Raw genomic sequence first — 26659 nt, 5'->3', positions numbered from 1 at the left:
CTATTTGTGGTATCTGTAATGTATCCAGAAATGCATTAGATTGTGTATTGTCTTCTTTAAACTCAGTAGTATATAAGGATTTATAGTAGTCTCTGAATGTGTGCATTATATTTTTGTGGGCAATGATTTTGTCTCCGTTCGTGTTGGTGATTACTAGGATTGCGTTGCGGACTTCTTGCTTGTGAATTTGTTGAGCTAAAAGCTTATTAGCTTTCTCTCCATGTTCATAGTAATGATGTCTGGATTTATAAATTAGTTGTTCAGTTTCTTTAGTTGTCAAGAGGTTTAGTTCTGAATGCAGAGCCTGCCTTTTCCTATGTAGAGCCTCGCTTGGAAGCCTGGCATGTTCTTCATCTATTCTAGTAATTTCGCTTTTATCTCTGCTACTTTCTTGGTTTCTAATTTATTTCTGTGGGAAAGATATGAGATAATCTGTCCTCTTAAGAAGGCCTTAAGAGTTTCCCAGAGTATTCCTGCAGAAATCTCTGAGGATGTATTTGTCTCTAGGAAGAAACTGATTTGTTTGGATATAAATTCTGTACAATTCTCGTCTGCTAATAGAAGCGGGTTGAGACGCCATCTGTGAGGGGAGTGTGTGGGGCATAGTAACTTTAGCTCCAAGATCAGAGGTGCATGGTCAGAAATAACAATAGGATCGTATTTGCAAGATTTAATCAAAGGCAAGAAATTATTATCTATAAAGAAATAATCAATTCTTGAGTAGCAATGATGTACTGGTGAGTAGAAAGAATATATTCTTGAGTTTGGGTTTAAAAACCTCCAGGGGTCTGATAAGTTGTGATCAGTTACAAACTTTGTAATTATCTTTGCAGTGTTAGATGTCGTCCCCCCTGTGGTAGAAGTCCTATCTAAGAGTGGATTTAAAACACAATTAAAGTCCCCAGCCATTATAATTTTATGAGTGTTCAGATTCGGAATGGATGCAAATAAATTTTGTATAAATTCCTTCTCATCAACATTAGGTGCATAAGCATTTATCAAAATCATTTTACAGTTAGATAAGTCTCCCATGACCATCACATATCTCCCTTTAGGATCCAATACTACATCTGATGCTACAAATGGGACTGTTCTATGTATGAGAAGTTTTCTTCCTAAAACTAGAATGGAACATTTGGCCAGTCCAGTCCTTTTGCAGCCGGAACTGCTTCTTGCTTAGTAAGTGAGTCTCCTGTAAAAATGCTATTTTAGCGTTTAAACCTGTTAGGTGAGAGAGTACTTTCTTTCTCTTTAATTCGTGATTCAGGCCTTTAAACTTCCACCTCACAAAGTTAACTGCCCCATCATGGAGCAGTCTTAAGACAGTCTGGGAAGACCTCCGCATCTAATGACGAGTTTACTATGTCAAGAATACTATCAATTAGCACGCCCGATCCTTCTTTGAAAAAACTTGTTCATATTGGGTCGAAGACGCAGTTGAGAAAAGCAGATGGCTTTCCACTGTGGTGGCTACGGATGGGTCAATTGCTCTCACTTGGTGGTTTCTAGAAGGTGTGGGTGGAAGGGAGAAATTGTTAGCATGAAAGTCACCCTTTTCTCGTGTCGTGGTATCACTTACCACATCAGGGTCACGAAGGTGGTCTCTAACTGAATCTGGGTAACTGAAGACCAAAAGTTCACAAAGATTAAACAAATTGTTCTTACATAGTGTCGGAACACAAGGCATGTCTGAGGGTTGGGTCATGAACTCTCTCTTGGTGGTTTTTTGGAGACGCAGGTGGAAAGGGAGAAATTGTTAGTGTGAGAGCCCCCATCTCTTGTCCCAAAGTGGTATCACTTACCACAGGAGGGTCAGGAAGGTGGTCCTCAGCTTCACATGCATGATACGGGTAAATGGAGATCAAAAGTAGACAAAGATTAAACAAATTCTTCCTACATAGTGTAAGAACACAAGACATGGCTGAGAATTATTGTGAAAAAGAACCGGGAGGCGGACACAAAGGACTGAGACCTAATCAGGCAAGGACCCCAGCGGGATCGGCAACAAAGAGCAAGAGGAAAGACCACAGCCAGAAGTCAGGAGGAAATTGACGTGATACCCAGAAGCACAAGGGCCTACTTGAGAAAGAAGCGAAACTAAGCTACAGGAAAGTAGCTTCTTGACCTGTTTCTTGCCCAAACCGATTGTGTTTCAGACTACATGTCATGGTTAGTCCTGTCTGGAGGTGTTTTCATGCAATCATTTCAGGATTCATCTGCCTCAGTAAATCAGTAGTGAAAAAAAAAAATCACTGAGCTCATTTCCTGTCACATGCAGACATTATGTTGACCCACCAGAGGTGTTCTGGTAGAATGACACCCACTTTGTCAATTATGATGGCAACCTTGGCTGCTGCAATCATAAAGATGCATCAGAGACAGAAAAGAAACATTAAGTTCTGTGGCGCTTGTAGAGTGCGTGTCCTCAGTCTCTTCTGCAGGGATCAACAAATAGGAAAAGGGTGGTTGCTAAGTAACGGTGAGGACGGTGCTGGGTGTGGCCTCCGTCTACCTAGCATTACGATTGGTGCAATTTCTTTGTGATTTCTGCCTTCTTTTTGCACTTCTGTTTGACTTAACTGGTGTAATTGAACTCAAGGAATTCCAGTTGGCTATTATCGTCTTTTTCCAATCAATTTGAGTGTTTTGTGCTCTCACTTTTTGGAAAGGCAAAGCATTAATTTTCCATTTTAAAAATATCAGTTAATTACTGCATACAGGAGGAACAAAAATTGAAAAGATATTTTGCACTAGAAGGTCATAAACCTGTACTGTTTGGTCTAAAGCAACAGACTGGAACAAAACAAAGAGATTAAAAATAGAGAACAATAGGATAAGTTCTTTATTTAACCTGGTATTCATTGGGATTAAATGAAAAGTAAAATGAATTGGGGGAATTTAAGATTACTGAGTAGGAATTATTATTTATTAAATTATTGGGATCACTATTTGTTAACTTTTAGGGAGTGTTAATTATGTATTATTTATTAACTACATTTTTAGGGACTCCTATTTATGGATTATTTATTAATTTTATGATTTTATTAGATATTATTTATTAATTATGTTAAAGAATATTTATGACATTTTTAAATTAAAATTATTGTGGGTTTTTAGTATAATTGTGGGAGGGCTGAATAAAACAAAATATATTTAAGATTTTAAATTGAGAACTAAGTGAGCCTGAGCGTGCTGTTAAAGTAGTATCTAACTAAGAAACTTTTTTATCGTGTCTTTCCGTGTCAGCATTTTGGATTTTTACCTGGCATTTGTGTCTGCTGTTGTCACGGTGATTAGAACATCATCATCATGATCAGACAAAAAGGTTGTCACTTGCGTTTGTTTCTTAGCCGACTCTCAGCTGATTTAATGTTTGGTGTAAAATCTATTACTGGTTATTTAGGGTTAGGGTTCTATCTATCTATCTATCTTAATAATAGATTTCTATTCTATTATATAATCTATTATTTGTTATCTAATTTCTATTCTATTCCTACAGTTGTTGATGTTTTTGTTTGATTTGTCCAAAGAACAGTTTGTCTCTCTGGTGTTAACCCAACATGTATTTTTGACCTCACTTCATCTCCTGATACCTTTAAAAAAGGTGGAACAATATGATTTTTTGCTGTAGAGAAAACACAATAATGTGAAAATATTTTTAAAATATGCAGCATGTCACCACCTTTATTGTGTTTCGATCCGCAGAGTCCCCTGTCCTGCCATCTACGCCACAAACATCTCAATTACTACCAACTGATGCTTCCCTAGAAGTGGTTGAAGAATCAAAAGGAATGACTACCGAGTCACCTGATATTTCTCAAGAATTAAAAACGGAAGGTATGTGTAGTTTGGATTTGAATTTTCTGTAAGACTTAAGATGGACGAAAAAACAAAGCAGTACGTTAGAAATGGAAAACAGGGCAGTCCAAGTTGGTCTAAAGAAATAGCTAAGTAAACAGAGCTGAAGATGTGTTTCAAAAACTCCTAGTAGGGAGCTGTTACATGAAGACAGTTAGACATATAAAGGGCACTATCAGATAGATTTGAAAGACACAACATCATAGAAAGAGAGTAGACAGAGAGGTGGGGATGAACATGAATGTGAAAAACACTATAGAATTAATAGATAGAAACATACATTTGAAAATTACTATTAGATAGATATTAAAGGCACTATATGATAGATTGATATATAAAAAGGAACTATATAGGATAGACAGATATATATATATATATTGTGAACGCTGGCCCTGGCACAGACAGATGGACAGCATATTTTCACCCACACACCGTTTATTTACAATAATGTTATTTACAAAATGCTCACGTGCACCCCCAGTGCCTTCTTGCACCGATTTCACCAATGTCCAGGCCCATAGTCTCTTGTGCCTTCCTGGCTGCCTCCCGTCCTCTCTCTCCCTCGACCTTGTCCTCCTCCTCACCCGACTCCAGCCCTGTCTGCTTCCTCCCGACATCCACCAATGACTGGAGGGAGGCGGCCCCTTTTATGGGAACCCGGATGGGCTCCAGCTGCTTCCCGGCACTTAACGGTGGCCACACCCCTGTGTGGCGGAAGTGCCGGCTGCGCACCCGGAAGCCGTCCGTGTCTCCCCAGTCGTCTTCCCACCAGGAAGTGCCGGGCTCCCGGGATAAACAGGCACTGGGGCGCCGCCTGGCGGAGGCCACGGGTCCCTACAGGGCTGGGCTTCAAAGCCCCCTACCCGAGGACCCCTGCATAACCAGGACGGACGCCCCCACTCGGTATGGAGGAGGCACACGCCCTCCTCTGGTCCTCTACGGCGTCCTGGCCGGTCTCCAGCCCCGGCCGAGGACCACACGGGATAAACCGGCATCGGGGCGCCGCCTGGCGGTGACCACGGGCCCCTACAGGGTAGGGCTTCCATGCCCTCGACCCGTGGTCCCCAACAGGACCAGGACGGACGCCCCCTCGCAGTCTGGAAGAGGCACAAGCCCTCCTCACGTCCTCCTGGGCGTCCCGGCCCTATAAGGCACTATATGATAGATAGAAAGACAGATGTGAAGGGCACTATATAATAGATAAATGAAAGGAACTATATAGGACAGACAAATTTATATATATATATATATATATATATATATATATAAATAAAAGGCACTACATGATACATAGATGGATGGATATGACAGGCACTATATAATTGATAAATAGATATGAAAGGCACTATATGATTGAAAGATAGACAGACAGATGTGAAGGGCACTATACTGTATAATAGATGAAAGGAACTATATCGAATAGACAGATTTGCAGATACTGTATATATATATATATAAATAAATGAAAGGCACTACTAGATAGATAGATAGATAGATAGATAGATAGATAGATAGATAGATAGATAGATAGATAGGAAAGGCACTATAAAATAGAGAGATAGATAGATAGATGAAAGGCTCTATATAAGACTTATTCATAAGGTGTTAATTAAACATACATGTGTACGACCGGATTCATTGCCGTTTCACACAGACCGTGTTTTATTTTTATTCCTTTTGATTTGCCTTTTATTTTATGTGTATTTCGTATCGGGGATTAAGATTTGGCCACTGAGGGGAGGGAGGTGAGGGAGGGTGTCTGCGGAAAGTGGGATCACAAACGACTTTCAGTCACCTCTCACGTAAATGCATAAATAGTGTACCCTGAATTATAATACACCAATACACCTATTTATTTAACTAACTTTTCTGTCAAGCATTGGCGGGTGCGGATAGGGGTGCTAATATATCCTCTGCATATCGTCCATTTCCCTCGCTGGTGGTGAAGTATAGTGATTGCACACATTTTGAGCGATTGTTACAATGTGATACGTAGCAATTCTGATGTTTGATGACTTTTGTCTTTGTCAGAAAAAAATATCAGGATATTAATTCTGTTTAGTTATTCATTTCCTTTCTATTTCCAAGTTTTGTTCTGTACAAAATTAATTGCATTGGAGTACACAGGCATGTTGTACTGGATATTAACATCAATAACAATAACGACAGTATATGTGGATTTCTGGCAGGTCCTGAAATGGCTCCCTCCATCAGAAAGCCTCATGTGACAATATTGCAGATCCCGAAAACAACTGACACCTCTCTAGAGTCAGAAACAGAAGGTAAATCAATAAAAAATTTTAATAAAAGTTAATTGTTTCATATTTGATTTTTAATTCTAAATAGGTAATCACTGATGTAGAGCAGCACACAGGCTAGTGCTGCTGCCTCGCAAATTCAGCATTCTGGGTTCAGATTCTCTGGTTCTTGTCTTGCCTGCTCTTTCTGTGTCAGCGTATGTTTTTCCTTCTTCTTCCTCCCAAATTTCAAATGAATGTAGAGTGCCTTATTTTTTTAATGGAGGTTCCCAGCCTTGGCCCGACCCTCACGCATTCACAAACAGAGACAAAGAGCTGCCAGAAATAAAACAGCAAATAAAGAATGTATTAACGATAATAAATGAAAACAACAATCCCACCCCAGTTCCGCTTATTGCGATTATATATTAAATACAACAAACCACAAACAATATTATATATATATATATATATATATATATATATATATATATATATATATATATATATATATATATATATACACACACATACAGGGGACATTCAAAAATTTTCTGGAGTTTTTTTTAAACTGTTTATTAAGAATTTCAAAAACAAATTGCATCATCTCATAGATAATCAGCTTCGTTTGCGATGCACTTTTCCCAGCAACATACCAACTTATTTAATGCCCAAGTAGTACTTCTGCGGCCTTCACCGTTTCCAACAAAAATATAAAGGTGCAGAAAACTTTTTGAATGTCCCTCATGTATATCTATCTATTTATCTATCTATATTTATAAAACAATCCAGTATTAAACAAGCCAAAGCTCGGCCACTAAAGCAAAGAAATATTTTGTATTTAGAATGGACACCTAAATTTTCATGTCACCATTTTCTCATGTTTTATGCATTTTATATACATATATATCCATCCATTGCGGTGGGCTGGCACCCTGCCCAGAGTTTGTTTCCTGCCTTGTGCCCTCTGTTGGCTGCGATTGGCTCCAGCAGACTCCCATGACCAAGCCAACACAGGGCACAAGGCAGGAAACAAACCCCAGGCAGGGCACCAGCCCAATGTGGGGCACACATACATACACACCAAGCACACATTAGGGACAATTTAGGATCGCCAATGCACTGTGGGAGGAAACCCACGTAGACACAGGGAGAACATGCAAACTCCACGCAGGGAGGACCCGGAAAGCAAACGCAGGCCTCCTAACTGCAAGGCAGCAGCGCTACCCACTGCGCCACCGTGCCGCACTTTATATATAGATTTGTATATTTATTCTTTTGTATTTCTTCCTTGCTCAATTTTTTTTTTTTTTTACATTTAGGACATGACAAGCCAGAATCAAAAACAGTGCCTTTCTTCATGCTCCCCATTTTAGGAGGTGAAACTTTGATTGATTTGCCGCTAGGCAGTGAAGTTGAAGGTAAGCACTGCTCATGAATGGGAGGATGCCATTGTCTAGAATAATGGTTGTCAAAGTGTTTCAGACTAACGACCAATTTGTCACAGTCACAGAAAGATATGAAAGGCACTATATAACAAATAGACAGATAGATGTGAAAGACACTATATAATAGATAGATAGATAGATAGATGTGAAAGGCACTATATAATCGATAGATTGATTAAAGGCACTACATGATAGATAGATAGATAGATAGATAGATAGATAGATAGATTGATTAAAGACACTATATGATAGATTGCTTTGCGTGTGGCAGCAGTGAGCTTGCAGTTGTTTCTGTGGTGCCACGAATCTGCGGATGCCTTGGCGACAAACAAGCAACCCTCAAGAGATGCAGCAGTTGCGCTTCTGCGTTTCATCCCATAGAGAAGGGTCTCAAAAGAGTACATAATTCTCACAATCTATATATACTTACTCTTAATCATTAACTAATTAGCATTTAGTAACAAAGTTCATTGCATTTGTCATTCCAACAGATGGCACATCTCAAATATTTGTAATACAGTAATCCCTCCTCGCGGGGGTTGCATTCCAGACCCACCCCCGCAATTGGTGAAAATCTACTAAGTAGAAACCATACGCTTGTATGGTTATTTTTATATATTTTAAGCCCTTATAAACTCTCCCACACTGTTTATAAATATTCCCCGCAGAGTTATACAGCATAATCCCTTTGCATTCTCTTAGATATTAGGTAAGATTCATTGAAATTATGTATATAAACGCACTGTTTATATACAGTAAAACCTAAATAGTATTTTAAAGATATTGAGTGTCTCCGATATCACATATGTTACAGCCATTACGATAGACGGGCCACCAGCAATAAATACGTATAATGCAAGAAAAATAGTATACAGTAAATGTGTGTACAGTAACACTAAACGTACGTACATGTACTAAATACTGTAAGTAGAAAATTAATTATGGTTACTCACCAACAATGACACGATGACTTGTCCGATAACAATGAGTTTAATTTTACTGCACAACAAAGGAGAGCGTTACAGCCCTTAAAGGAGCCACTTCAGGCGATTGTGTAGCACTGCCGTTGTTCTTCTTCTGGCAGTCTTCAATCCAAATCCCTAAAGCAGATTCCATCCAGACTACTGCCTTATTACATCCACTTACAACTCGTTTTACACCCTAGTTAAAAGGACACTGCGGCCGTGGATCTTATATTACTTTCCTACTTTTTAAATAAAAAGAATCGTAGCCAAAACGTTTACCTTTTCGGCAATCGTTAACATCTTCCGTTTGCGCTTGGGCACGGCCCCTGAAGCAGTAGCAGGTCGTTTGGAGCCATAATGAAGGGCTTGACTACGCACAAAGATAAACACAAAAGAGCACAACTCTTTACACAGCGAAACACGTTGATGCAGAATGAGCGAGACGAGACTTCCTGGTTCACACTGCATTCAGCAAGCAGGAACTTACTGCGTGCTCTGATTGGTTAGCTTCTCAGTCAGGAGGACTTAACTGCGTGCACTGATTGGTTAGCTTCTCAGTCATCCGCCAATAGCGTCCCTTGTATGAAATCAACTGGGCAAACCAACTAAGGAAGCATGTACAGGAAGTAAAAGACACATTGTCCATAGAACCCATGAAGCAGCGAAAAATCCGTGTTATATATTTAGTTATGCTTTCATATAAAATCCGCGATAGAGTGAAGCCGCGAAAGTCGAAGCGCGATCTAGCGAGGGATTACTGTAATAGTAACAATCCCTCTTAACTGGCCTCGCATTAACTTGCCGATGGATTAATTGGACTGTTAAAATAACATATATATTTTATATTTTCTTTATATTATACTAGCAAAATACCAACACTTTGCAGCGGAGAAGAAGTGTGTTAAAGAAGTTATGAAAAAGAAAAGGAAACATTTTAAAAATAGCGTAACATTTGCATTCTGTTCGTTTGCATAAGCACAGTCCTTCACCAGCAATTATTTAATGTTAGCTCAGACCCGGCACTTAAAAGTTTCTCTACTTCGCTGAGTTTGTGGCAAACACTAGTCTTATCTCTGACCATCTCATCTTCGTTTTCATAAACACAGTCCTTCACCAGAAATTTTAACTCCGTTACAAAGTGATCAAAAGTCGTTTATACCCGTGTCTTCTCATTAAACTTGTATCTCGCGAATATCGTGATTGTTAAGTAGGCATGATAAGCAAGCAGCGTAGCCTGTCTATGAACTTAATTTAAACTTAAGGTTTACACCGTGTGCTTTGTTTCCACAGTAGCTGCACTTATGAATATGCTTGTATCGTCCTCGCTTCATATTCTTTGCTGCCTTCTCAATTGTGTAATGTGTTTTGTTCAGTGCTCTTTGGAGCTTTTCCTTGTTCTCTACGTACTGCGTTCACAGTCAGTTCACGTGAGCCTTTCGGAGTACATGCATCGAAGGTTCTCAGCTGTGCTTGTGCTATCTCGTCCGATCTTGCGATGTCCACGGCTTTATTTAATGTTAGCTCAGACCCGGCACTTAAAAGTTTCTCTCGCACTTTCGCTGAGTTTGTGCCAAAGACACCCTGACCATCTCATCTTCGTTTGCATAAGCACAGTCCTTCACCCACGAATATTTAGCGGCAGCGTGTCTATTGGATTGCTGCTGATGGGCGGCCTTATATGGGCAGGCACTCAATTATTTGGGAGGCGTGATGATGCGGGACGCAACTCCGCCTCACGGCGACCGAGCTGCAGGCTATGGCCGTATATATGTACAAAAGAAGGTTCCAGTTATGACCGTTACGCGTAGAATTTCAAAATGAAACCTGCCTAACTTTTGTAAGTAACCTGTAAGGAATGAGCCTGCCAAATTTCAGCCTACACGGGAAGTTGGAGAATTAGTGATGAGTGAGTGAGTCAGTCAGCGAGGGCTTTGCCTTTTATTAGTATAGATATATGTACTTCCTTCTTTCCTGAAAGGTGAGAGGTATTTTCAAACCAGCAAACAACAAAACAGTATTCAAATTAAATAAAGTGCACTGTATCAGAAGTCTTCTTTAAATAAATAATCCATTAAAATGAGTGAATTAGTGGAGGTTAAAATCCATTAGTAAAAAAACAAGTCCTTTAAAACAACGCATAACGAGGTTAAAACAATGGCTGGAAGCGGCCTCTTAAAATCCAAAGCACGGTGCTTTCTTCTTTCTACCTGGCGGCTCCCCTGCTTCTCCCATCGGGCATCGTAACAGGGGAGTCGCCCTACCTGCAGATGCAGCTGCCTTCCACCCTGGTCCGGTGGCCCTCTGATCCCTGGCTACGTCGGGCTCCATCTGGACCGAGTCTTGGCTTCTCTCCCCAGCGGCCAGGGCGCTCATGCTGGACCTAAACCAGCCCAAAGCCTCTGCGACTGCAGCGGCTTTCGACGGCTAGTCGTCTTCAATACCGGTCGCTCCAGGCTCCGTGATCGCTCAGCCGCGTTCTTCAGCCCCACCGAGTGCCGGCCAAATACTCCTCTGCGGGGCTCACCCCCAGCTGCCTGCCTTTGCTCCATCGAATCTGCTGCGCTCGCTCTGTTGCACCGGGTTTCCTCTCCCTGCTTCCTTCTCCATTAACCTCCTGCTCTTTCCTGTTCTCCCCCCAGTTGCCTCGCGCTTCTGTTTATCATGGGGATGTGGATCAGATGTGGCAATTAGCAGTTCCTGGGAACAATTCACGGAAGCAGACGACTCCTCACCTGTGCATTTAAGTTAGGATCGCCCACATCACAAACTCCCGGAACCAATCGGCCACATATACCATGCCCCCTCGCTAAGCCGTGAGTGCGGCGATTATTTATTTTTAAAGTGCCCTTTTTGACTTGAGCTGTGGAGCCCGCTACACCACACTGTCCAGTCGTTATACGAGAAAAAAAAACCTGTGTGCTTGAAATGGATGGATGAAGCCTTGTGGATATGGTTTCTTCAGGAGCGTCAAAGAGGTACAGTACATACCTTAGAAATATTTTTCTACATGAAAATAGGTAGGGTGGCACGGTGGCGCAGTGGGTAGCTGCTGCCTCTCAGTTAGAGAGACCCAGGTTTGCTTCTCGGGTCCTCCCTGCGTGGAGTTCGTGTTCTCCCGTGTCTCGTGGGGTTTCCTCCCACAGTCCAAAGATAAGCAGGTTAGATGGATTGGCGATTCTAAATTGTTCCTAGTGTGTGCTTGGTGTGTGTGCCCTGGGCAGGGCAGGGTTTATTTCCTGCCTTGCCCCCTGTGTTGGCTGGGATCGGCTCCAGCAGACCCCCGTGACCCTGTAGTTAGGATATAGCGGGTTGGAAAATGGATGGGTGGATGGATGAAAATAGATATGCATTGGATTAACCGGCCAAAACTGCAACCGGCCATGAGTCCAGTCCTGAGGTGGCCGATTAAGAGGGATTGTACTGTAATAATAATATTAATAATAACTTTCTCCTTCTTATCTGTTTGGTTTTGTGCCTTTTAGAATGCACCAGCAGCACCTTCTACCAATACGGCTCCAATGGCGGATGAAGCGAAATGCACAAGGCTGTTAAAGGAGCCACTTCAGGCGATTGTGTAGCACTGCCGTTGTTCTTCTTCTGGCAGTCTTCAATCCAAATCCCTAAAGCAGATTCCATCCAGACTACTGCCTTATTACATCCACTTACAACTCGTTTTACACCCTAGTTAAAAGGACACTGCGGCCGTGGATCTTATATTACTTTCCTACTTTTTAAATAAAAAGAATCGTAGCCAAAACGTTTACCTTTTCGGCAATCGTTAACATCTTCCGTTTGCGCTTGGGCACGGCCCCTGAAGCAGTAGCAGGTCGTTTTGGAGCCATAATGAAGGGCTTGACTACGCACAAAGATAAACACAAAAGAGCACAACTCTTTACACAGCGAAACACGTTGATGCAGAATGAGCGAGACGAGACTTCCTGGTTCACACTGCATTCAGCAAGCAGGAACTTACTGCGTGCTCTGATTGGTTAGCTTCTCAGTCAGGAGGACTTAACTGCGTGCACTGATTGGTTAGCTTCTCAGTCATCCGCCAATAGCGTCCCTTGTATGAAATCAACTGGGCAAACCAACTAAGGAAGCATGTACAGGAAGTAAAAAGACACATTGTCCGCAGAACCCGCGAAGCAGCGAAAAATCCGTGTTATATATTTAGTTATGCTTTCATATAAAATCCGCGATAGAGTGAAGCCGCGAAAGTCGAAGCGCGATATAGCGAGGGATTACTGTAATAGTAACAATCCCTCTTAACTGGCCTCGCATTAACTTGCCGATGGATTAACTGGACTGTTAAAATAACATATATATTTTATATTTTCTTTATATTATACTAGCAAAATACCAACACTTTGCAGCGGAGAAGAAGTGTGTTAAAGAAGTTATGAAAAAGAAAAGGAAACATTTTAAAAATAACGTAACATTTGCATTCTGTTCGTTTGCATAAGCACAGTCCTTCACCAGCAATTATTTAATGTTAGCTCAGACCCGGCACTTAAAAGTTTCTCTCGCACTTTTGCTGAGTTTGTGGCAAACACTAGTCTTATCTCTGACCATCTCATCTTCGTTTTCATAAACACAGTCCTTCACCAGAAATTTTAACTCCGTTACAAAGTGATCAAAAGTCTCGTTTATACCCCGTGTCTTCTCATTAAACTTGTATCTCGCGAATATCGTATTCGTCGTAGGCATGACAAGCGCCAGCAGCCCTGTCTATGAACTTAATTTAAACTTAAGGTTTACACCGTGTGCTTTGTTTCCACAGTAGCTGCACTTATGAATATGCTTGTATGCGTCACTCGCTTCATATTCTTTTGCTGCCTTCTCAATTGTGTAATGTGTTTTTTGTTCAGCGCTCTTTGGAGCTCTTCCTTGTTCTCTACGTACTGCGTTCACAGTCAGTTCACGTGAGCCGCTCGGAGTACATGCATCGAAGGTTCTCAGCTGTGCTTGTGCTATCTCGTCCGATCTTGCGATGTCCACGGCTTTATTTAATGTTAGCTCAGACCCGGCACTTAAAAGTTTCTCTCGCACTTTCACTGAGTTTGTGCCAAAGACACCCTGACCATCTCATCTTCGTTTGCATAAGCACAGTCCTTCACCCACGAATATTTAGCGGCAGCGTGTCTATTGGATTGCTGCTGATGGACGGCCTTATATGGGCAGGCACTCAATTATTTGGGAGGCGTGATGATGTGGGACGCAACTCCGCCTCACACGGCGACCGAGCTGCAGGCTATGGCCGTATATATGTATAAAAGAAGGTTCCAGTTATGACCGTTACGCGTAGAATTTCAAAATGAAACCTGCCTAACTTTTGTAAGTAACCTGTAAGGAATGAGCCTGCCAAATTTCAGCCTACACAGGAATTTGGAGAATTAGTGATTTGTGAGTGAGTCAGTCAGCGAGGGCTTTGCCTTTTATTAGTATAGATGTATGTACTTCCTTCTTTCCTGAAAGGTGAGAGGTATTTTCAAACCAGCAAACAACAAAACAGTATTCAAATTAAATTAAGTGCAGTGTATCAGAAGTCTTCTTTAAATAAATAATCCATTAAAATGAGTGAATTAGTGGAGGTTAAAATCCATTAGTAAAAAAACAAGTCCTTTAAAACAACGCAAACGAGGTTAAAACAATGGCTGGAAGCGGCCTCTTAAAATCCAAAGCACGGTGCCTTCTTCTTTCTCCCATCGGGCATCGTAACAGGGGAGTCGCCCTACCTGCAGATGCAGCTGCCTTCCACCCTGGTCCGGTGGCCCTCTGATCCCTGGCTACGTCGGGCTCCATCTGGACCGAGTCTTGGCTTCTCTCCCCAGCGGCCAGGGCGCTCATGCTGGACCTAAACCAGCCCAAAGCCTCTGCGACTGCCGCGGCCTTTCGACGGCTAGTCGTCTTCAATACCGGTCGCTCCATGCTCCGTGATTGCTCAGCCGCGTTCTTCAGCCCCACCGAGTGCCGGCCAAATACTCCTCTGCAGGGGCTCATCCCCCAGCTGCCTGCCTTTGCTCCATCGAATCTGCTCGCTCGCTCTGTTGCACCGGGTTTCCTCTCCCTGCTTCCTTCTCCATTAACCTCCTGCTCTTTCCTGTTCTCCCCCCAGTTGCCTCGCGCTTCTGTTTATCATGGGGATGTGGATCAGATGTGGCAATTAGCAGTTCCTGGGAACAATTACGGAAGCAGACGACTCCTCACCTGTGCATTTAAGTTAGGATCGCCCACATCACAAACTCCCCGGGAACCAATCGGCCACATATACCATGCCCCCTCGCTAAGCCGTGAGTGCGGCGATTATTTATTTAAAAAGTGCCCTTTTTGACTTGAGCTGTGGGCCCGCTACACCACACTGTCCAGTCGTTGTACGAGAAAAAAAAAACCTGTGTGCGAAATCGTGGATGAAGCCTTGTGGATATGGTTTCTTCAGGAACGTCAAAGAGGTACAGTACATACCTTAGAAATATTTTTCTACATGAAAATAGGTAGGGCGGCACGGTGGCGCAGTGGGTAGCGCTGCTGCCTCTCAGTTAGGAGACCCAGGTTTGCTTCTCGGGTCCTCCCTGCGTGGAGTTTGCGTGTTCTCCCCGTGTCTGCGTGGGTTTCCTCCCACAGTCCAAAGATAAGCAGGTTAGATGGATTGGCGATTCTAAATTGTTCCTAGTGTGTGCTTGGTGTGTGTGTGCCCTGGGCAGGGCAGGGTTTATTTCCTGCCTTGCCCCCTGTGTTGGCTGGGATCGGCTCCAGCAGACCCCCGTGACCCTGTAGTTAGGATATAGCGGGTTGGAAAATGGATGGGTGGATGGATGAAAATAGATATGCATTGGATTAACCGGCCAAAACTGCAACCGGCCATGAGTCCAGTCCTGAGGTGGCCGATTAAGAGGGATTGTACTGTAATAATAATATTAATAATAACTTTCTCCTTCTTATCTGTTTGGTTTTGTGCCTTTTAGAATGCACCAGCAGCACCTTCTACCAATACGGCTCCAATGGCCGGATGAAGTACGAAATGCCAAGGCTCGGGGAGATGCTGCACTGCCTAACCGACCGATGCCCTCACGAATTCGAGATGTACGGCTGCTACTGTGGACAGGAAGGCCGAGGCCGCCCGGTGGATGAACTAGACAGGTGCAGTCACTCGGAATTTGGTTTTCAGATAGATACTGTAGATAGATAGATAGACACTTTATTAATCCCAAGGGGAAATTCATATAATCCAGCAGCATCATACTAATACAAAAAACAAAAAATACAATATTAAATTCAAGAGTAATAAAAATGCATGTAAAAACAGACAATAACTTTGAATAATGTTAGCATTTACTCCCCCGGGTAGATTTGAAGAGTCACATAGTGTAGGGGAGGAACGATCTCCTCAGTCTGTCACTGAAGCTACTCCTCTGCCTGGAGATGATCCTGTTCAGTGGATGCAGTGGATTCTTCATGATTGGCAGGAGTTTGCTTAGTGCCCGTTGCTCTGCCACGGATGTCAAACTGTCCAACTTTATTCTTACAATAGAGCCTGCCTTCTTAACAAGTTTGTCCAGCCGTGAGACATCCCTCTTGTTTATGCTGCCTCCCCAGCACACCACCACGTAGAAGAGGGCGCTCGCCACAACAGTCTGGTAGAACATCTGCAGCATCTTATTGCAGATGTTGATGGACGCCAGCCTTCTAAGGAAGCATAGTCGGCTCTGTCCTCTCTTACACAGAGCATCAGAATTGGCAGAACAGTCCAGTTCATCATCCAGCTGCACTCCCAGGTATTTATAGGTCTGCACCCTCTGCACACAGTCAGTCACCTCTGATGATCACGGGGTCCGTGAGGGGCCTGGTCCTCCTAAAATCCACCACCAGCTCCTTGGTTTTGCTGGTGTTCAGGTGTAGGTGGTTTGAGTCGCACCATTTAATAAAGTCCTTCATTAGGTTCCTATACTCCTCCTCCTGCCTACTCCTGATGCAACCCCCCATAGCAGTGTCGTCAGCGAACTTTTTCACGTGGCAGAACTCCGAGTTGTATTGGAAGTCCGATGTATGTTGGCTGAACAGGACCGGAGAAAGTCCAGTCCCCTGTGGCGCTCCTGTGCTGCTGACCACAATGTCAGACCTGACGCACATACTGAGGTCTGTCTATAAGATAGTCCACGATCCATGCCACCAGGTGTGAGTTTACTCTCATCTCTGTCAGCTTATCTCTAAGGAGCAGAGGTTGGATGTTGTTGAAGGTGCTAGAGACGTCCAGAAACATAATTCTTACAGCACTACTGCCTCCATCCAAGAGGGAGAGGGATCGGTGTAGCATATAGATGATGGCATCCTCCGCTCCCACCTTCTCCTGGCATGCGAACTGCAGAGAGTCGAGGGCGTGGCGGTCCTGTGGCCTCAGGTGGTGAAGCAGCAGCCGCTCCATGGTCTTCATCACATGTGATGTCAGAGAGACAGGCCAGAAGTCATTCAGCTCACTAGGACATGATACCTTTGGGACTGGGGTGATGTAAGATGTTTTCCAAAGCCTCGGGACTCTCCCCTGTTCCAGGCTCAGGTTGAAGATGCGCTGTAGAGGACTCCCCAGTTCCAACGCACAGGCCTTCAGCAGTCGTGGCGATACTCCATCTGGACCCGCTGCTTTGCTGGCACAAAGTCTCCTCAGCTCTCTGCTCACCTGGGCTGCTGTAATTGTGGGTGGGGATGACTCTCCTATGTTGGTGTCAGCAGAAGGGTTGTTGGAGGGTGCAGCACTCCGAGGTGAGAGTGGGTTAGGGTGGTCAAACCTGTTGAAGAAGTTGTTCATCTGGTTTTCTCTCTCTACGTCTCTCTCGATGGTGGCACCCCGCTTTGAGCTGCAGCTAGTGATGATCTTTATCCCATCCCATACTTCCTTCATGCTGTTATTCTGCAACTTCTGCTCCAGCTTTCTCCTGTACTGCTCCTTCAATGTCCTGAGCTGGACTCGGAGTTCCTTCTGCACGCGCTTGAGCTCATGCTGATCACAGCCTTTAAAAGCCCTTTTCTTCTGGTTCAAAAGGCCTTTGATGTCACTTGTAATCCATGACTTGTTGTTAGCATAGCAGCGTACTGTTCTTACTGGAACTACAATGTCCATACAGAAGTTGATGTAATCAGTAGTACAGTCAACAGCCTCTTCAATGTTCTCACTATGTGACTCCAGCAGGTTATCCCAGTCCGTAGTTCCAAAGCAGCCTCTCAGAGCCTGCTCTGCCTTAGGGGACCACTTCCTGAATGATCGTGTGGTTGTAGGTAGCGCCTTCACTCTTGGTTTGTAGTGAGGCTGAAGCAGAACCAGGTTATGATCTGCTCTCCCAAGCGCAGGCAGCGGCGTGGCGCTGTATGTGTCTTTAACGTTTGCATACAGTAGGTCGATAGTCCTGTTTCCCCGAGTGTTAAAGTCCACATACTGGGAGAAGGCAGGTAATGTTTTATCCAGCATCACATGGTTAAAGTCTCCAGCGATTCTTGCGTTTATGTGTGTGCAGTCATTTTGTAAAATTCCCATTTGCTTTTGCTGTAATTGGCACTGACGTATGTAAGGATTGTTTTGCATTGGGTGTGACGAGGATAGACAGGATTAGAAATAAGGACATTAGAGGGTCAGCTCAGGTGGGATGGTTGAGAGACAAAGTCAGAGAGGCGTCATTGTGGTGGTTTGGACATGTGCAGAGGAGAGATGAGGGGTATATTGGGAGAAGGATGCTAAGGATAGAGCTGTGAGGCAAGAGGAAAAGATGAAGGCCTAAGAGAAGGTTTATGGATGTGGTGAGAGAGGACATGCAGGTGATGGGTGTGACAGAACAAGATGACGAGGACAGAAAGATATGGAAGAAGATGATCCGCTGTGATGACCCCTAACAGGAGCAGCCGAAAGAAGAAGAAGAAGAGTCCTGTTTAATTGCTATGTGGGCAAAGCCACAGGGTACAGCTAGTTCATATATAGAAAAAACAGCAATAATTATCACATATAATTATTTATAAGCATCAGCTAGACAAGAATATAGTATAGACGCACTGATGAGCCGTGTTCTAACTATTAGTTTAATATAATTGTGCTGCGAAAAGCAGAACCAGTGTAGTGTACCAGTGATAGGTGGGGATGTTTTCTGCGCAGAGAAGGAATGCATTCGGATTGATAAGGAAACTAAATTATAAATTGTAAATTAGTTGTTTATCTTCCTAGAAATTATTCTCAGTGTAATGTTTATGTTAATTTTTGTGATTGCTGTGTCTGATGCCATCACAGAAGGACAGTATGGAAATTATTTTTGAAGCATGTGTGGATAAAAATCAGAGAATTTGACTTTTTTCATTCATGACTGATATTTTTCTGAACCCTTCTGCTTACACACGACTTGTACTGAGCCTTTTGGCCAATAATGCCACCCCCAAAAATGTGCCCAGCCCTTCTGCCTGCCCCCTTTTTACACCACTGCACACTACTTGGTCACTTTTTTTGTGTGAAGAAAAACTTCCTAATGTTTGTGCCAGTTGTGTCTCCGTGTTCTTAACAAACTGATTTTTATTTTTATCGTACTTCTAAAATTTTTATTATTATGCTGTCTTAAGGAATTGTTCTGTTCTGTATATTGTATTGTATTGACCCCCTACTTTTGACACCCACTGCACGCCCAACCTACCTGGAAAGGGGTCTCTCTTTGAACTGCCTTTCCGAGGTTTCTTCCATTTTTCCCTACAAGGTTTTTATTGGGAGTTTTTCCTTGTCTTCTCAGAGAGTCAAGGCTGGGGGGCTGTCAAAAGGCAGGGCCTGTTAAAGCCCATTGCGGCACTTCCTGTGTGATTTTGGGCTATACAAAAATAAACTGTATTGTATTGTATTTTAAAGTCACAGTCGTGATCCGCTGGACTAGTTTAAAGAAAGGAAAAATTCTTGTTTAGGAAAATTTCTGTTTAAGTGTTATACGAGGGGCGTTCAAAAATTTTCCGCACTTTTTCTTTTTCTTTCTCAACTTATTAAGAATTTCAAAAACAAATTCCATCACTTTTCTACATAATCACCTTCCTTTGCAATACAATTCTCCCAGCATTGTACCAACCAAATGCCATCAGCAAAAAATGCTTTTGGTCGAGCGCGTAGCCACTGATGCACCACTGCTTTCGTATCTTGTGGTCATGGCTGCAGCTGGACGTCCCGGAGAGCGTTCTGCATCCGTCACACTAGTACAGCCAGTTTCGACCATTTCATACCAACTCCTAGACGACTCTACAAGAGAGAACTTTCTCCCCATTCTGAGCACATGTGCGGAGTATAAATTTGTGCTCCTGGCACTCTTTCTGCCCACAAAATTTGTGTACACTGTTCCTCTTTGGTGCCATTTTTATGTTTTGCTGACATTTTCACTAGAGGTCAACTAAACTAAACTGCAAGGGCAGCTAGTTTGCCGGACAGACCTCTCAGACATGACCAATTACTCCTCCTCCCGCCTTCCTACGAAAATATAAAAGTGCGGAAACGTTGATAGATAGATAGATAGATATGAAAGGCACTATATAATAGACAGAGCGATAGATACACAGATGTGAAGGGAACTATATAATAGAAAGATAGATAGATAGATATGAAGGCACTATATAATAGATAGATAGATACACAGATGTGAAAGGCACTATATATTAGATAGATAGATATGAGAGGTGCTATAATAGATAGATAGATAGATATAGATACACAGATGTGAAAGGCACTATATAATAGATAGATAGATATGAAAGGCACTATATAATAGACAGAGAGATTGATACACAGATGTGAAAGGCACTATTTAAAAAGATTGATAGATGTGAAAGGCATTATATGATAGATAGATAAATATGTGATACAGTATCTGCCAAATAATACAAAGGTTACACGACACATTTTTTTTTTGCCCTTATTGTACGCACTTTTGAATCTCCTCATGGGGATGGAACCTTGGATGTCAGTACCTGAGGCAAAGCCTCTGATGCTGCGCCATGGCAGGTGTTTTACTTATTTGACACTGTGAAGATCGGAGTACAGTACTACATTCCTACTTCTGAATCACAATCAGATAATTTAGAAGATAGATAGCTCAATATGAAAGGAACTAGAAGATAGATAGATAGATAGATAGATAGATAGATAGATAGATAGATGTGAAAGGCACTATATAATAGGTAGATAAAAGGCACTATATTGTAGATAGATAAATATGAAACATAAATGTAAAAGGTGCTATATTGTATTTTGAACTTCCTTGACAATAGGCAAAATGTGCTGTGCATAAAACCAGTTTATTTTCTGTAATCACTACAAGAAATTCCCAATCAGGTGTATTCCTGCAGGCCAGGAACAGCTTCTAAGCCAGAGATTATTCTTCTCTCATCATAAATGACAAAGTGCTCACCGCAGTTGTGTTTCAGGGACCTGTAGGGACCGCACTGCTACAGTCTCACAGTCTTGCAGATTCACTCTGTACAACGTGCACAAGATGAGATCGTGTAACACAATTCCTGGTGCAGGCTTTGGCTTTGTCATGTCATGTCTGGACTCCTGTAACTCTCTGGTGGCAGGAGTACCATCATGTGTCACCAGGCCACCTCAGATGATTCAAAATGCAGTGGCATGTCTGGTGTTCAGTCAGCCGAGGCAGACACTTGTCACTGCTCTCTTCGGTTTGAGCTATTTTAGTAGCATGTATTAAGTTCAAATCCTTGATGTTCATCTACAGATCAGTCTGAGGATCCTCACCTAGGTATATGGGGACACTTCTGAAGTCCTCTGCTCCTTCTCACCCACTAAGGTCAGCTGATGAACAGCATCTGGTGAAGCCACTTCTGCATGACATCAAATTTCAATCCACTCCCTATTCATTATGGTTCCTAACTAGTGGAACAGACTGCCCACCTTCATTTGAACTTCTGACTCCCTCAGATTCTCCATCCATCCATTATCCAACCCAATACAGGGTCACGGGGGTCCAGCCAACACAGGGCGCAAGGCAGGAAATAAACCCCGGGCAGGGCGCACACACACACACACCAAGCACACACATGGGGCAATTTAAGATCGCCAATGCACCTAACCTGCATGTCTTTGGACTGTGGGAGGAAACCCACGCAGACACGGGGAGAAGATGCAAACTGCACGCAGGGAGGACCCGGGAAGTGAACCCAGGTCTCCTAACTGCGAGGCAGCAGCGCTACCCACCGTGCCGCCCACCCTCAAATTATTATTATTAACTGGTATTAGTTGTTCGGTTTCATTATTTGGGGATTGTAACTCGCTAATATTTTTGTTCTGAGATCTTCACTTGTCATGATCAATATTGTCAACTTGTCCTGTAACACCAAACAGTTCCCCTGACTGATGTTACTCGATTAGGTTGACTTCTTTAGTAAGTCGCTTTGGATTAAGTGTCTGCTAAGCAAATAAATAAATATTTTGCATTATGCATTTCCTCAGGGCTCAGGGGCATCTAGAAGTTCTCAGGCATCTTTTTAGTAGGGTCTGGCCTTGATAGTATGGTGGTCCACTCATGGTTCCAGCACCCTGGGTTCAGGTCTTGTACCCAACTGTTGTCTTTCCCTACAAGGGTTTTCTTGTTTTCTTAGGGAGTCAAGGCTGGGGGTCTGTCAAAGCCCCTTTTGGCACTCCTTGTGTGATTTTGGGCTCTACAAAAATAAATTGTATTGTATTGTAAATTGTCTTTGAAGAACTTGGGCCTCCTCCCTTTATGTTTATCCAAGAGGCTCTTCTTTACACAAAGAGTTGTGGAAATCTGGAACAAACTACCGTGGCATGAAGGTGAAGCAGAAACAACATTTAAGAAGGATCTGGATGAGAAACTGAGACAGCTTAGCCGTTCACTAAATAAATGATTTTCTTATCAAATCCAAAAGGAAGCGCGGTCCCCCGAGACGTATGATGTACTGCACCTGAAATCTGTGTTGTTGTTCAAATGTCACTTCTAGGTGTTGCTACCATCACCAGTGCTGCCTGGAGCAGATTCGAATGCTCGGTTGTCGCCCAGAAAGAAGATTTAATGGCCACCTCACGTGTGAAAACGGGCAACCCAGATGTAAGTGTGTTGATGTCGTCTTGTGGGGAGCGGGTGGGCTCAGGGGGGTCAAACAAGAATTTCAAAAACAGCTGCATCTTCAAACTGGGTTAGGTGGGTCAAATGGCGGGTGGGTGATTTTACCGAAAGGGAACGTGATTGGCTTCTCAGTACAGTGTTTGGTTAACCATCATATGATGGATTCAGAAAGTCTTGAAGACCCCTTCAGTTTTTTTCACATTTTGTTACCTTGCACTCAATTTGGGTTTTTTTTCCCCACCAGAAATTTTTTAATCTGTGGAAATTTCTTGCTTTCTTGCCTTTTTTTAAAAAAAAAAAAATGATTATGTGGGATCAGGAGGATTCGACTAGTTCAGGGGTGTCCCACTCCGGTCCTGGTGGGCTGCAGTGGCCGCAGGTTTTCATTCTAACCGTCTTCTTAATTAGTGAGCCGTTTCTGCTGCTGATTCACTTGTTTGGCCTTCGTTTTAATTGACGTGACTCAGACCCCTTAGTTGAGGGGTGTCCAGCTCTGGTCTTGGAGGGCCGCAATGGTTGCAGGTTTTCATTCTAACCCTTTTCCTAATCTGTTTTCACTGCTAATTTACATCTGTTGCCTTTATTTTAAGGGCCGTGTTATAAGGATTCAGTCCTCTGAATTGATTCGTTTCTTCATTAAATGGCAGCCAAACAGAAGTGAGATGTGAAACGAGCCGACAGATGACCAGCTAAACTGGGGCTTCAAACGCCAAACCAGTTTCACTCCAACCAATCTCTTAATTTGAAGCCAATTCTTGCTGTTAATTAAACCTGTTATTTAATTCCACAGCTTAAAGAAAGAAAGAAAGAAAGAAAGAGCACCACAGATGCGATGTTAGCTCTGAAGGTGTTGATGGAGAAGTAGAGAGAAGGCCAGAAGGAGTTGCATTGTGTCTTTGTGGACCTGGAGAAAGCAAATGACAGGGTGACAAGAGAGGAGCTGTGGTATTGTATGAGGAAGTCGGGAGTGGCAGAGAAGTATGTAAGTGGTACAGGATATGTACGAGGGAAGTGTGACCGTGGAGAAGTCTGCGGTAGGAGTGACGGAGGTGGGATGGCATTAGGGATCGGCTCTGAGTCCTTTCTTATTTGCAATGGTGATGGACATGTTGACAGATGACATTAGACAGGAGACCCCGTGGACTGTGATGTTTGCTGATGACATTGTGATCTGTAGTGAGAGTAGGGAGCAGGCTGAGGAGACCCTGGTGAGGTGGAGATATGAGAGGAGAGGAATGAAGGTCAGTAGGACCACCAAGACAGAATACATGTGTGTGAATGAGAGGGAGGTCAGTGGAATGGTCAGGATGCAAGGAGTTGGCGAAGGTGGATGAGTTTAAATACTTGGGATCAACAGTACTGAGTAATGGGGATTGTAGAAGAGAGTGCAGGCAGGGTGGAATGGGTGGAGAAGAGTGTCAGGAGGGACATGTGACAGACGGTTATCAGCAAGAGTGACAGGGACGGTCTACAGGACGGTAGTGAGACCAGCTATGTTATATGGGGGTGACACGGTGGCACGGGAGACAGAGCTGGAGGTGGCAGAGTTAAAGAGGCTAAGATTTGCATTGGGTGTGACGAGGATGGACAGGATTAGAAATGAGGACATTAGAGGGTCAGCTCAGGTGGGACGTTTGGGAGACAAAGTCAGAGAGGCGAGATTGTGTTGGTTTGGATATGCAGAGGAAAGATGCTGGGCATATTGGGAGAAGCGTACTGCCAGGGAAGAGGAAAAGAGGAAGGCCTAAGCGAAGGTTTATGGATGAAGTGAGAGAGGACATGCAGGTGATGAGTGTAACAGAACAAGATGCAGAGGACAGAAAGATATGGAAGAAGATGATCTGCTGTGGCAACCCCTAATGGGAGAAGAAGATTTAATTCCACAGCTTGTTGCTGCTCTCTTTCTGACACAGCAGACATTTCCAAAACTGTTTTTCTAAGAACATTGTCAGAATGTTTTGTTGACCTGAGAGATCAACCTTACTGAGACCCTCACCTTTCTTTATGCTCAGATATTGTGTGATGGGCACAGGTGAGCTGGTCATGTGGCAGCTCGTTTTGTGTCTCATTATTTTTTGGCTTCTAATTAAAGAAAAAGAGACAACTGGTTTGGAGTCAAGTTAATTAGAACTATAAAGCAAAAGAAGTTAATTAGCAGCAAAAACTGGCCACTAATGATGAAGACGGTTAGAATGAAAACCTGCAGCCACTGCGGCCCCCCAGGACTGGAGTTTGACTCCCGTGGTTTAGTTGTTTCCTTTTCCTTAATGAGCAGCCAAACAATAATAAGACACAAAACAAGACCAGCTGACCATAAAATAAAGAGAGGTGAAGGTCTCAGCAACGTTGGTCTGCTCAGGTCACCAAAACATCAGTATGGTGGTCTTGGATAAAACAGAAAATCAACCATCTGCTGTGGCAGAAGGAGAGCAGCAACAAGTCCTGATATTCAATAACGGCTTTAATTAACAGCAAGAATGGGCTTCTCATTAAGAAACTGGTTGGAGTGAAATTGGCTGGAGTTTGACGTTCATCTGTTGGCTCGTTTCACGTCTCATTTCTGTTTAATGAAGAAACGAATCAATTCAGAGGACTGAATCCTTAAAAACAGGGCTATTAAAATGAAGGGAAAATGAGTTCATTAGCAGTGAAAACTGATTAGGGAAAGGGTTAGAATGAAAACCTACAGCCACTGCGGCCCACCAGGACTAGAGTTTGAAACCCCTGAACTAAGGGGTCTGAGTCACGTCAATTAAAACGAAGGCCAAACAAGTTAATCAACAGTAAAAATAGCTCACTAATTAAGAAGATGGTTAGAATGAAAACCTTCGGCCACTGCAGCGCACCAGGACCGAAGTTCGACACCCCTGTCCTGGTACATTTGATCTGTTTGTTTAGTTGTAAGTCCATGTTTGTCTCTTCAATCTGTCCCCCTCAGGTGTGGGAATGACCATTTGTGACAAGTTAAACTGCATATGTGACAAAGCAGGCGCAGAGTGCATGGCGCGTGCCCAGTTCAATGATTCAATGGCCTTCCTGGACAGGCAGCAGTGCCGTGGCATGAAAGCATCCTGCAGGCGCTGGCCAGCCGGCGGACGACCCCCCAGACCGACACCTCCGAAATCGGAAGACTCCAGCGAGGAAATCGGAATTCACACCTTGGAATCTTTAGGCTCATCCAGACTGGCACGTCAATCCCGCTCACGTGCTGCCAGGCATCTCGGTGTGGGCACTACGCCACGGGGAGCCACGGACATGACGACGACTGCAGAGACTGAAGGCCCAGAAGAAAACGGCGAGCAGAATGGAGAGTTGGCTTGGTCGTCTGAAATATACGGGGAGACGCAAAGCACCACGAATCCGAGAAGAAAATGAAACGCAGCGTGAGCGTCGCCTTTTGTCACGTTATTTTATATTGTACATGGCTTCATTTTTTTCCTGTGTTTCCATGACTTGAGTTGACGAAAAAGAAAAGGTCAACACGACCTCATTGACACAATACACGTTTCTCTGGTGCTTATTGGCTCTCATCATCATTGTGTGTGTGTGTGTTTTCCTTTTGTATTTTATTTCAGTTTACATTTGTGCTGTATATACAGGCTTATATCTATTGTGGACCACTAGGGGGCACTGTATGTTTTTTTTTTTGTTATTTGATACACTGTATTAACCCCTGAGGGGAAACTGTCCTTGGAGGTCAGAGTGCAGAGTCAACCATTGTACAGCACCACTCGGGTTATATTCAGGTTAAGGGACTTTGATGTCACCTCCAGGATCCCTCCTGGTACTTATGGGATTTGAATTGGCATCCTTCAGCTCTGCAGCCCCTGACTCCACTTAACCCTAAACCCCCAGACATAACTGCACAGACACAGTTTCAGATTCCAATAATGAGATTTATTGCCACAAATACACTCTGCTGCCCAAAGTATTGCCTTTAGACACGCATGCACTTTGATGACATCCCATTCTTAATGCGTAGGCTTTAATGTGGTGTCAGCCCACCCTTTGCAGCTCTAACAGCTTCAGCTCTGCTAGGAAGGCTTTCCACAGAG

General features: G+C 43.3%; 1 protein-coding gene across 1 annotated transcript in view; it reads left to right on the top strand.

Moving 5' to 3' along the window:
• The window catches only part of LOC120529937 (otoconin-90-like), a 54057-nt gene extending 28078 nt beyond the window's left edge, over positions 1-25979 (top strand). The window contains exons 6-11 of the mRNA XM_039754145.1: positions 3706-3837; positions 7418-7516; positions 14340-14564; positions 15471-15645; positions 22480-22586; positions 25543-25979. Of these exons, the coding sequence (XP_039610079.1) occupies positions 3706-3837; positions 7418-7516; positions 14340-14564; positions 15471-15645; positions 22480-22586; positions 25543-25979 (1175 nt within the window). The remainder of the gene's footprint in view (positions 1-3705; positions 3838-7417; positions 7517-14339; positions 14565-15470; positions 15646-22479; positions 22587-25542) is intronic.
• The last annotated feature ends 680 nt before the right edge of the window (positions 25980-26659 follow it).

Source organism: Polypterus senegalus, chromosome 5 (assembly GCF_016835505.1).
Source record: "Polypterus senegalus isolate Bchr_013 chromosome 5, ASM1683550v1, whole genome shotgun sequence".
In the NCBI taxonomy this organism is placed as follows: domain Eukaryota; kingdom Metazoa; phylum Chordata; class Cladistia; order Polypteriformes; family Polypteridae; genus Polypterus; species Polypterus senegalus.
The sequence above is the reverse complement of the archived record's forward strand: the minus strand, read 5'-3'. Positions and strand labels throughout refer to the sequence as shown.